General features: G+C 35.7%; 1 protein-coding gene across 1 annotated transcript; it reads left to right on the forward strand.

Moving 5' to 3' along the window:
• Positions 1 to 7,312: 7,312 nt before the first annotated feature.
• On the forward strand, positions 7,313 to 8,510 carry LOC116123107 (protein SENSITIVE TO PROTON RHIZOTOXICITY 1-like). The gene has a single exon (XM_031408899.1). It carries the CDS (start codon positions 7,376 to 7,378, stop codon positions 8,414 to 8,416), a length of 1,041 nt encoding a protein of 346 aa, XP_031264759.1. The 5' UTR covers positions 7,313 to 7,375; the 3' UTR covers positions 8,417 to 8,510.
• The last annotated feature ends 3,606 nt before the right edge of the window (positions 8,511 to 12,116 follow it).

A 12,116-nucleotide genomic window follows, 5' to 3' on the forward strand; every position in this document is an offset into this window, starting at 1 on the left:
CCATATTGTTGAAGTGTATTGAATGATTTGTGAGTGAATATTTGAGAGATGTCTTATAGCTTATGCCTCCAAAATCTTTTCTTTCTTTTATATTTTCGTGATATCTCTTTAATGGAGAAGATGATATCTTTATATATGGTTAGACTAAGGACCAAGTAGCTCCTATCAACTGCCTTTAACCTCCCATCAAGGATCAAAAGAGACAATTAATAACTCCTTTAAACCACCTTGAACTACATAATTGTGGCATGTGGCCACATCAAGTCTTATAATTTAAGCTTAACATGTTCGTAAAGCTCAAAAACCTCCTATTGCTTGATCTTTCTGAAAACAGTCTCTCACTTAACATCACAACCTAGCCAATTCTTCGTTTCCCAAGCTTCGGTATCTGTGTTCATCTGCTTGGAACATAACTGAGTTCCCAGATATGCTAAGAACACAATACCAGTTGATTCAGCTCGTCCCAGCTGGACATATGTTTCGTTCTTATAAAATAGATATATTTTCAATTAAATTATCTGTTTTTAAATGAGCCATAGTTGAATTAGTCAAATAAGATAATATTTGATTGTGGTAGATAGGGACGTAACCAGGATTCTGGGTAAATTTATACTGAAGTAATAAGTATAAAAAATATACTTTTAAAAGTCATATATACCAAATTATTAATTCTACAATTGTTCTTGACGATTTTTCATATTCTAAAAACATTTATAATTGCTTCATTGACAATTCCATCAAATATCTCTCTCTTAATATGTGTAATAAGACAATCATTTAACAATTGATCTCTCGTTTGATTCTGTAGTGGATTTTTTACAATCTTCATTGCAGAAAACGTTCTTTCAACACTTGCAATTGCAATAGGTAATATCAATGCAAATTTCATGTCTAAAAAGATAACAACACAAACAAAAACACTCTCATTTTCTACACTATACTCCAACCAATTTACATATTCTCTAAATCAAACGGGACTAAAACGATGCATTAAATTCTCAATTGCTTGCTTTTTAAAATTATGATTGTGTGGTTGGCAAGGTCCTTTTTGCAAGTATGCATTTCTCACTTTATCTATATCATTAGGATGATATTTTAAAATTTTAATCAATCTAATATCTACAGGAAGACTACTCAAATTAAACTTAAAATATGTTTGTCTTGAATTAGATTTCATAGGCTCATTGTGAACACTATCGTGATGTTTTATGTTTTGTTTAATTGATGGTTCCTCATTAGAAAACTTTCTTTTGATTAAAAACTTACCCATAACTAAAAAAATAAAAGAATTTTTATTATCAGAAATATAATTTATTTAAAATTACAATTGAAAAACAACACAAATTTATCAAAATTCAACTCATAACTTAGGTTTTTCAAACAATTTCTACTAACCCAATAAAATTCAACTCATAAACCCATAAAAACTCATCAAATCTAACTCTAAATATCAAGCAATTAACCAATTTATCAAAATTAAACCAAATCCCCAAATCTCTACAACTTAGGGTTTCATCAATTCTTTAAATCATATTCAAAATTGACTCAATAACTAACCACAATTTATCAAACCCAACTTAAAACAACAATCAATTAACGAATACCTCAACATGAACAAGATTAAATCAAAAACTCACATCAAAATCTACGAATTATTTAAAACTCATTTATTAAACTCAACAAAAACCCGTAACTTATGATCTTTCATCAATTAAGAAAGCTAAAAGAAAATAATTAATTTTTAGTAAAAAAATAAAAATCAAATTAGTATCATCTTACTTTGTGATCCAAAGGATTTGCCTTTTTTTAGTATCCAACCAAAGGAAAATATAATAAGAGAGCAAAAAAAGGAAATAAAGGAAAAAAAAAGTTTAAAAAGTATTAATTAATAATTTATTTTATGAGGTCAACATAAAGTTAGATAGGGTTAAAATTATAAAATCTATAAATTATTAGGGGGCGTTTGGTTCAGGGAATGTTGGATTACTGAGAATGTTGGATTATTGAAAAATTAGATTACCTTGAAGATTACTGGGAATCTTTAGGAAAATGTGTTTGGTTAATTGGTGGGTATGTTACATTAATATGTTTGGTTGAGAAGAATAAATTGGTGTGTATGTTATTTAAATTACTGAATTGTCCTCTAATTAAATATTATTATTATATTAATTTTTAGTATTGATTATTATTTGGACTATTATAACTCTCCTACATTAAAAAACTTAGCAAAAACAATCCCATAATAAAAGTTTGAAAAATCAACAAAGCACCACCACCAACCTAGCCACTGCCGACCGTTGGAAACCTCCATAAGCTGACGGTTAACGATGCACTGAAGGCAAGAAATGATCCCCGTGCACCGTATGACCATTTCCGACCAAATCTAATGGCCAGAGATGACAGATCTGGTTGTTGACGGCTAGATTAGATTTGATCATTTCCGACCAGATATCTGGCTGGAAAAGGCCATATCAGCGCATGGCGGCCATTTTCGGCATTTCGTGCTTCGTTTTGGCAACGGCTAGTAGCGACGATGGTTGTCGGCGACAGGCGGCTGGTCGCGGCGGTGGTTGTCGGCGGCAGGCGGTGGCAGGTGGGGATGGTGGCCTGGGTGGGTTGTAATTTGTTTTGAATTTAAGGGTAATTTTGTCCAAAAAGTTAATTAATTGGGGTGAAATTGTAAAAGCTATATTCATGTAAATAAATTAAAAAATAAAGGCAATTGTCCTAAAATTTTATTAATAAGGGATAGTATTGTAACAAAAAAATATAACTCTGGTAATCTTAGAATACCTAAGAAAATAGAGGTAATCAGATTATCTCCAATATTACTAATAATATCCACTATTGGTATTTGAAGATTATCGGTATCTTATATTACTTGACAACCAAACATGGTAATCAAGTAATATAAGATGACTTAACCCTAATAATCCCAGATAACCCCCAACCAAACGCCCCTTCAATGCTTTTTTTAAAATTTTAAAAATTTCAATGAGTTTAATTGAACCTACGAGCCACTATATGATACTTGCCTGATGGTAGACGTGATTGTTAGAGTGATTATCTCATATTTTCTAGTTCTAGGCATTACCTCCTATTATTTTTATATTTTGTGATCTCTTGTATAAGAGAAATGAAGCAATAAATAGAGGGTACGATTTTATAGTAAAAAAGGTGTTGCCTTGAGGTCTTGGTTTCCTCCATTAAACCAATAATAATTAATTTATTTTTCCAGCTAACTCTACTCTACAGTATGGATACTTCTAAGGGGGCGTTTGGTTCAGGAATGTTAGATTTCTGGGAATGTTCGATTATTGGAAAGATAGATTAGCTTGGAAGATTACTGTGAATCTTTAAGAAAATATGTTTGGTTAGTTGGTGGGTATGTTATATTAATATGTTTGGTTATGGAGAATAAATTGGTGGGTATGTTATTTAAATTACTAAATTCTCCCCCTTTTAAATATTAATATAATATTATTTTTATTATTAATTTTTGAATAATTTCTTTTAACCCCCAATATTTCATATTTAGCTAAAACACCTCCGCTTATATAAAACTTTAATTTATGATGAAATCATCCCCACCTCCTGCCGCCACCGCGAACCATTGCCGGAAAATCGCCAGAGTCCCTAAAAAAGAAGGAAATTCTGTTTTTAAAGCTATGAACATGGAATCCCTGAACTTGGATTTCTACATGTAATATATAGTGTGATGAAGGTTAAAATTCCCTTGTATTACAGAGATCAGTAGAAATGTAACCTCCAAGATTCAAGAACCCAATTAGATGTTAATTATAAATCCAGTTCAATTAAAATGATTAAAAGTTTGGGCAAAAAGTTGTCAACAAGGTTTTAAATAGGAAATAGTGGTAAAAGTGATATTCATGAGAGTTGAACAAGACAAACTAAAGTAAATCTAGTGTTTGATTTTTCCACAAGAAAAAGCCATAGTCGGCAAGCCACCCAACTCTACCTACATTGACATCCCAACAAGCAAGACATAATAATTAATAGGTTGGAGATTATAATTCGAGAAACGACATATTTCTACTTGAGATTTAGCAAAATCCCAAATTGATACCTCTTATTGTATTTATTTTAAATTTTTATATTTAAATTAACACTGCTAGTAATTATTGGAGATGGTAAAAAAACGTTGAGTGAAGTTGACAAATGAATGTGTGAGTTTTATAGAGGAGGTTGTGATTAGTCCAACGATAGTCTCGAAAGTGATTTTAGACTTCGAAATTGGTCGAAGAAAGTAAAAAAACCATCGCGTAAGCTTCTTTTTACTAATATGAGTTTATCTTCTGCCAAAAAAAAGGTCGGTGTATCGCGTTACAGTGAAAATTTAAAAATTTATTAATATAAAGTTTAGAACATTACTTTAAAGGTAGAAAACTATAATAAATACAACCAAAACTATAAATTTGAGATTTTACCAAGTCTCGGGTGTGAATATGTCGTTTTCTTTTATATTTTTTACTAGTGTAGTGCTTATATGTATGTGTCTCACTCAATTAACCATGTCCAAACTAACAATATCTCTTATATAAATCCTGTAAGTTTTTCTCGACGCCATGTTCCTGTTGTAATTACGCCTGTGGATCCAACGACACGTTCTATTCCGACGATATTTAATTACGTCGTAGATATAGAAATCGTAATCCCAGACGTCATGTAGAAGTAGAAAGGCAGTTTCTTCCCCTCTCGAAACACATTTCATTATTCTATGATGTGACCACTAAGACGCCACAATGGACCAGACTGGCGTTTTGGAGAAATTGTTTATTATTTTGGTTTTGAGTTAGTCAAAATCCCATCAAAGCAGTGGGCGTGTGCCCTTATTAATGAATCCTATGAGTATTTTTCTTTTTCTTGTAAATTAAAGGGAGAACGACTTATACATACCTAACGTTTGTCGAAACGACAAGTTGGTATTTAAAAAGTTTTAAAATGATAAATGGGTACCTTCCGTCATGTTCTGTTAGTGTTTTTCGTTAGATAATAGTGAAAAGACTAAAATACCCTTAAAAGTTTAATTTTTAGTTTTTTGAAAATCTCTAAAAAAACCCCCTAGGTTTGCTAATTTGACTAAATACTCCAATATATAAAATTTTTATAAAATAACAAATACACCCCCGCCACCACAGTGCCAGATTTCGGCCACCACCGCCGGAATCTGGCTGAAAAATTGTGTTACGACACAGACCCGTCGGATCTGTGTCGTAACACACCGATGTGGCATTTTCCGGCCAGATCCGCCACGGATCTGGCCGGAAAAGGCCAGATCTATGTCTGGCCTTTTTCGGCCGCGACGGCCAGATCTGGCCTTTTCCGGCCAGATCATCCACGGATCTGGCCAGAAAACGTCAGATCGACGTGTTACGACACAGATCCGATGGGTCTGTGTCGTAACACAATTTTCCGGCAAGCTTCCGGTCTCGACGGCCAGATCTGGCTGTAGATCTGGTCTTTTCCGGCAAGATCAGCCACGGATCTTGCCGGAAAATGAAAGATCTATGCTCTACGACACAGATCCGATGGGTCTGTGTCGTAACGCAATTTTCTGGCCAGATTCCGGCTGTGGTGGCCGGAATCTGGCACTACAGATGGCAGGGGTGTTTTTGTTATTTTATAAAATTTTTATATATTGGGGTGTTTAGTCAAATTAGCAAACTTAGGGGGTTTTTTAGAAATTTTTAAATTTATAAAAAACTAAAAATTAAACTTTTAAGGGTATTTTAGTCTTTTCACTATTATCTAACGAAAATCACTAACAGAACATGACGAGAGGTACCTATTTATCGTTTCAAAACTTTTTAGGTACCAACTATCGTTTCAACAAACCTTAGATATGCATAAGTTGTTCGGCCTAAATTAAATTTTAAACATGGATGAGAGCCACATGATTCCTAAACCTGACTTCGATGGCTTATTAAGATAAGAATATATATATATATAACAAATAATTTAATCGAGACCCCCCAGCTATGAGGAATCTAGACCATGCAATAATTATATAAAAACAAATTAGGAACCATATATATTAATTTTATTTTTGAAACTTTCCTTTTCTAATATTAATTTCATTGACCACTTTTTAGACTCTCAATGTAAAAGTTTACAACTTGCATTTAAATTACTCCTTTTGAACCTACTCGGAACTAACCTAGCGCTGAGACTTAAATTGACGATCAAGTCCAGTGATTCATATCTTCCCACTTTCATCTAAATCAACTATTTTAATATCAATTTTTCAAAAAATATAAAAATTACTATCAGGATTATAAATTTAAAATAGTTGATACACTTTAGGTTGATTTTAATTTAAATAAATAAATATTTAGTCTTATTGATGGAAAATTCTTTCATAATTATTGTTGATGCGTGATTTTGACATTAACTAATCGACACGTGCGAAACGTTGATTGGTCAAGAGACACACGTGATTATGGATGAAATGTAGAATAAATACAACAATGAGAGCTTTTTAAAGTGGTTCGGATGCTAAGGTAGCAAAATAGTTTGTATTAGAATCGTGGGTCAGGTCGCAACAGCGGACTGACTTACAAAAAATTCGGGAAAAGTAAATACAAAAGTATAATGATAAGAGAGAGAGAAAGCTAGTTCAGAGTGCAAGAAGGCCGAATCCTTTTAATGAAAAGAACCTTCATTTTTATAGTGAGATGAGTGCAGATAACCATCCTTAAATTCGTGGGTTGGTGCAAATGTCAGGACTAAATCCGGCTTTACATCCCATTGCCCACATTCCAAGCTGATTTTACGCGATTTGGAGCAGGGAAATGGACACGTGGGAGCTCCACGACGCCTTGCATGCCTGACGTGTGCTCACCGTTCTGACGGGAGCAGGTCACCCCATCACGTGATTTCTCACGTCAGCCTTTGATTTATCAGGTATAACAATTATGTTAATGCAAACCGTAATTATGGGTGTAATGAAGACATTTTCATTACTGATATTATGATCTATTTATGTAAATTAATAAATAATAAGAAAAAAAATAAGCCGTCCATAAAAAACTCATTAATGGTTATATGGTAATTTCACTTGATGTCTAGATGACTTAGGAGACGAAGTCCAAGACAATGAGGTCCATTATCTGTCACATATCAGTCAATTTCCAATCCTATTGGACCATCTTCTTTCACAAAATCAAACGGCTGTTATACCTGCGTGGCCCACAGCCGCCACTTGATCACCATCTTTTGATGATGACACGTGCGGCGTCACGTCTTATCTAACAACACGCTAGTCAATACAATACATACATACAAATCCCTTCAAGCTTTTATCAAACAAAAGCCAGAGCCCAAAAGTCGTCTGAGTCTCTGTTGCGTTATTACAATGTCAAATCTCGCCGATTCCCGGCAAAATCGGCCGGAATATCCGATGCAATACTCAGATCCCACGATTCCACTCTCGAATCTCTCGGCCGTAAAAGCAAGAATGGAGTCCTTGCAGTCCTTCTTATCCCAAACGGTCAACTCCAACACGCTCATTAGCAAACAACAAATGGACATGGTCTCCGCCGAAATCTCCTCCGCCATCCAGCAAACAATCCTCAACGGCGCCGCCCTTATCGCCTGCTCCAATCCACAACCTCCCCAATGTTCAACACTCCCGGAACCCGCCGCTGTCTTGGGTAAATCGGTGCAAAAATTGGAAACTATAGAGTTTGAGTCGGAATCGGATTATGAGGTGGTGGAGATCGACGCCGTTGAGCTACTGGCCGAGCACATGCACTTTTGCGATATTTGCGGTAAAGGGTTCAAGCGAGATGCGAATTTACGGATGCATATGAGAGCACACGGGAACGAGTTCAAAACGGCCGAGTATTTAGCGAAACCCGATAAAGGACAAGTTTCAGGGAGCAAGAAGAGGAGATTTTCGTGCCCGTATGAGGGATGTAATCGGAATAAAAAGCATAAAAAATTTCGGGCTTTGAAGTCGGTAATATGCGTGAAGAATCATTTTAAGAGGAGTCATTGCCCGAAGATGTACACATGCGAGCGGTGTAATAAGAAGAGCTTTTCGGTGGTATCGGATTTGAAGAGTCATTACAAGCATTGTGGGGAGAGTAGGTGGAAGTGTTCATGTGGGACTAGTTTTTCTAGGAAGGATAAGTTGTTTGGACACGTGGCGTTGTTTGAAGGGCACATGCCGGAGGTGGAGGAGAAAATGAAGAGTGTGGTGGAGGAGGAAGAGGAGGAGATGGAGATGGAGATGGAGATGGAGATGGAGATGGAGGAGGAGGGGCGTAATCGTAGTTTGAATGATGGGTTTTTTGATGGGTTGCTTGATGAATTTGGTTCAATTGAGAGTTACTGTTTGCAAGATATGTTTGGAGTTGCTTGGAATGGAGGAGGAGGAGACGATTGTAGCTAAAGTTTATGTTGGTTCTGATGTTATTTAATTTTGCTGTAACATGTAAAATTCTGAGTTGTAATAAAGATGAATGTTGATCTTGTTTTATTGATTATCCACCATTCTTGGTATTTTGGAGCATCAACATACTCTGTCACATAAAAGGTTAGACGAAACAAACAAGCACAAGAATGGTGCCCATTGCCATGCCTTCGATTGGCAAAGACACCATTGGAATTACCTCTACCCCTTATTGTAAAAGACAGTCTTATCATAGCATAGCGGGGGTCCTTCAAGGGCGCTCTGGGTCCAAAATTCTCTGCTTTATGGGGCAGTACTCCTTCCATTGATCGCTAATGTATAGTCACTAGCTAAGGGTCAAATTTTTGTTAAGATCACAAAGTCCATGTTCACAAAACCTTGTTAATTACACTATTTTAGAAATCATAGGAGAAAACAACTATAAAAAGGGAAATCCATAAGGAAATCTAATGATTAAGATAAAGCTAATTATGTTGGTGGAGAATTTATCATAATCCTGAAACAATGGATATATATGTCTGGATAAGTTACAAATGTAAAACGTGAATAAAATATCAATTTCTATTGCAATATATGCATGATCTTCCACTGAGTATACATGCGAAACATGAGCTCAAGGGATAATAACTTGTACCAATATCAGAGAACGTCAGCAATGAAGCTTTGATCTCATGGCTTATTTAAGACATCAGCAAGGTGATATCATATATAATTAATCACCATTTCAGAATTCTAATATTAGTTAATTACTACTTCTATATATGGTGGAGTAGATCAAATAAATATAAACAGGTCAATAAAATGTCACGAGAGTATTACTTTTTTTTTTCATCAATCTCTGTATCACTCTGTCTGTTCTACTTTCAAAAAAGGATTTGAACAAGAAAATAGACTAGAACTAACCCAATTAATTATCATGCCTCCCGTGACCTTTTGACGAGAAAACAGATCTACTTTTACCCCACATGTTTGGACTGTTTCTCTTTACACATATATAAACTGCTGACAATATGTAACTAATCAGAGGTTAATGTAATCAGTTTCCTTCGATTGATGATGATGTCGATTTCTATAGAAGCCTTAGCTATGGTGGGCGTGGATCATGTTGAATGGGGTATGAATGTGGAAGAATGGGAACGAGAGGACTTGGAGTTGAAGCCCCCTCCCCATTTATTAGCTGAAGAAGAAGAAGAAGAAGAAGAAGAAGAAGCAGAGAAAAAAGAAGAAGAAGAAACTTCGAAAGATGATGGTGTTGAGTGTAGTAATGTCGGCGATGATACAAAAGTTAGTCGGGAGGAAAGATTATTAACGGTTGAGAGCATCAGAAATTGGCTCAGTTTTTTGAAGATCATCAAAAATAGAGAGATGGATGTCAAAGTCTTGAGCAGCACCACATTTGATCATCGTGTACATTGAGTTTCCTATTTATTTAGCTTTTGCCTTCAATTAGTCATTTGTTCAGATGTAGTGCACAGTTTTGAGCAAGCTAGTGTTCTTATTTGCCTTATCGCACAAATTGTTGAAATTCTGATGAGTTTTTTGAGATGTAAAATTATAAATATACATGGTACTGCAGACTGTAGTATATCTGGACTTTTCTATACAACTGACTTTGAACATATACGCTGAACTTGAATAGAAGACCAAAATGTACGTGAGATGTTCACGGGTGGAATGATAATAATGATGAAGCTAGAGGTGTAAAAGCCTTGGATTTTTCTCCAATTGTGTTCATACGGGTACGGCTAGCTCACATGTGTACTTACGTACGTACTCAGTCTTGCTCATGCATGCACAAGGCTTCACTATAAATACCACAATCTTAGTTTTCTTAAAGAATTCATATCATTAAACAATGTGTGCTTCGATTGAAGCTTTAGCAATTGCAGGAGTTGATTGTCTTGAATGGGATTTGGATTTTGAAGAATGGGCACACATTTATTACTATCTGTTTACAATGATGATCTTGACGGTGGTGATCACAACAACGGCAGTGACGCCTCTGTTCTAACTGTGGGCTGCCAGCACCAAATCAGAGTTATTGTTGAGAGAATTCTGAAACCAATTCTTGAAGTTAATAAACGTACATCACCATGAAGGCAGCTATTAAGTCGATCTACATTTTATATTAATTGTATAATCATGTTTTTTATTATTAATTCATGTAAATTACTCGGTGATTTATTTCTGGATTAATGCATCCATGTTGCAAAAATATCTTCTAATAACTCAAATTAATGCCTTTCACTTTGCAGAATATATACAGACTATATATACTAAATCAAATTAATATGATAAAATCAATTACTGAATATGATAAATTTCATATTGATCAAGTTTCGGAGCAGTAATTTGCAGTAATTATAAAGAAGTTAAAAGTTAGAACATGAGTACTAATACACATAGTACACCACTGGAAAACTGGTTAATTCCATATCACCGATGGTAGGAAACTTGTCAAGAGTTAAAATCGGGATCCAATGCGTCCAGCACATATTCACATGCCGCATGGCAGTTTCGGCGTTGGGGTAGGGGCAGTTCCAGTAGTGTTAGCAATTAAATGAAAATTACAACAGTAATAAAGAAATTACTTATAAGCATCTATATTAATGGCCCACTCTTTGGATAACTAGTGGTAGAATGGGTGTTGGGATGTGTAATTAAGGCATTCGATCTCAAGTTTGAATCCCTCTAACTTCTAAAATTTAAGTGGGAAGCTAAAGAGATTAGTTGAGATGCGCATATACCTTTTAATCTATGAACTATATGCTTTCGCACAATGTTTTAAAACTCGGCCTGACTTGGCCGGTTTAACTGGGACTCGGAAGCTTCAACGAGCCGGATTTATATTTTTCTTATTCACCCAAAACTCTAGGATTTGGGAGGATGATCGGCGAACAATTGACGGTTGGGATGTTGAGGCTTTTGAAGAGAAAGTGCCGGTGAATACAATGGTGGTGACGGAGTTGATTTCCGGTGAGTAAATCGACCAGAAATCGAACGAAACTGGCAACGACAACAACCAGCTTTTGCCGACGATTGGTGAGGCTAACGTAGGTGGGGTGAGGTGGGTTTTTGTCGGGAGGAATAGGGGAGTAATTTCTGGGTGACGAGGAGGGTTGTCGACGTCGGCGTCGATGCTATTTGGCTTGGAATGCCGACGCTGACCTCGATCAAGTCTGGCCAAAATCGAACCTATTTCGGCCAGATCTTGGGTATATTTTAAGGAGAATGGGCTTAAGGGACGATTGGGGTTGCATCTGAGGTGTTGCCGCTGCCAATCAGTTGCCGACCGATTTGTATTTGGGGTGTGTTTGCTAAATTTCAAACCTATAGGGACTTAAAAATTTTTAGGGGTGTATTTGCTGAATTTTAGAATTTTTTGTCAATTGGTTTGACCATCGGTCAAACCGATTAAATCAGTCAACCCAAGACCCGGCAACTTTGCTGGGTTTCACTCCGGGTTGGGTTTTAAAACATTGCTTTCGCATAAGTATTAAAATCATTCCGCTCTCTCCGGCGCTAGCCCCATAGATAGATTAATCAATTCAATTCACTATTGGTGTTCTATGAATATCTATCTACATTAATTTACCATATCCCATTTCCACAAGCATGCATTGCACGTGAAGGACTTTGAAATAAGAATAATGCTATACTTACTCACGAACTTACTAAC

Source organism: Pistacia vera, unplaced genomic scaffold, assembly GCF_008641045.1.
Source record: "Pistacia vera cultivar Batoury unplaced genomic scaffold, PisVer_v2 Contig140, whole genome shotgun sequence".
Lineage (NCBI taxonomy): Eukaryota > Viridiplantae > Streptophyta > Magnoliopsida > Sapindales > Anacardiaceae > Pistacia > Pistacia vera.

Excerpts from the sequence above, each read along its gene's own strand:
- LOC116123107 (XM_031408899.1), top strand. The coding sequence starts at position 7,376 with ATGTCAAATCTCGCCGATTCCCGGCAAAATCGGCCGGAATATCCGATG.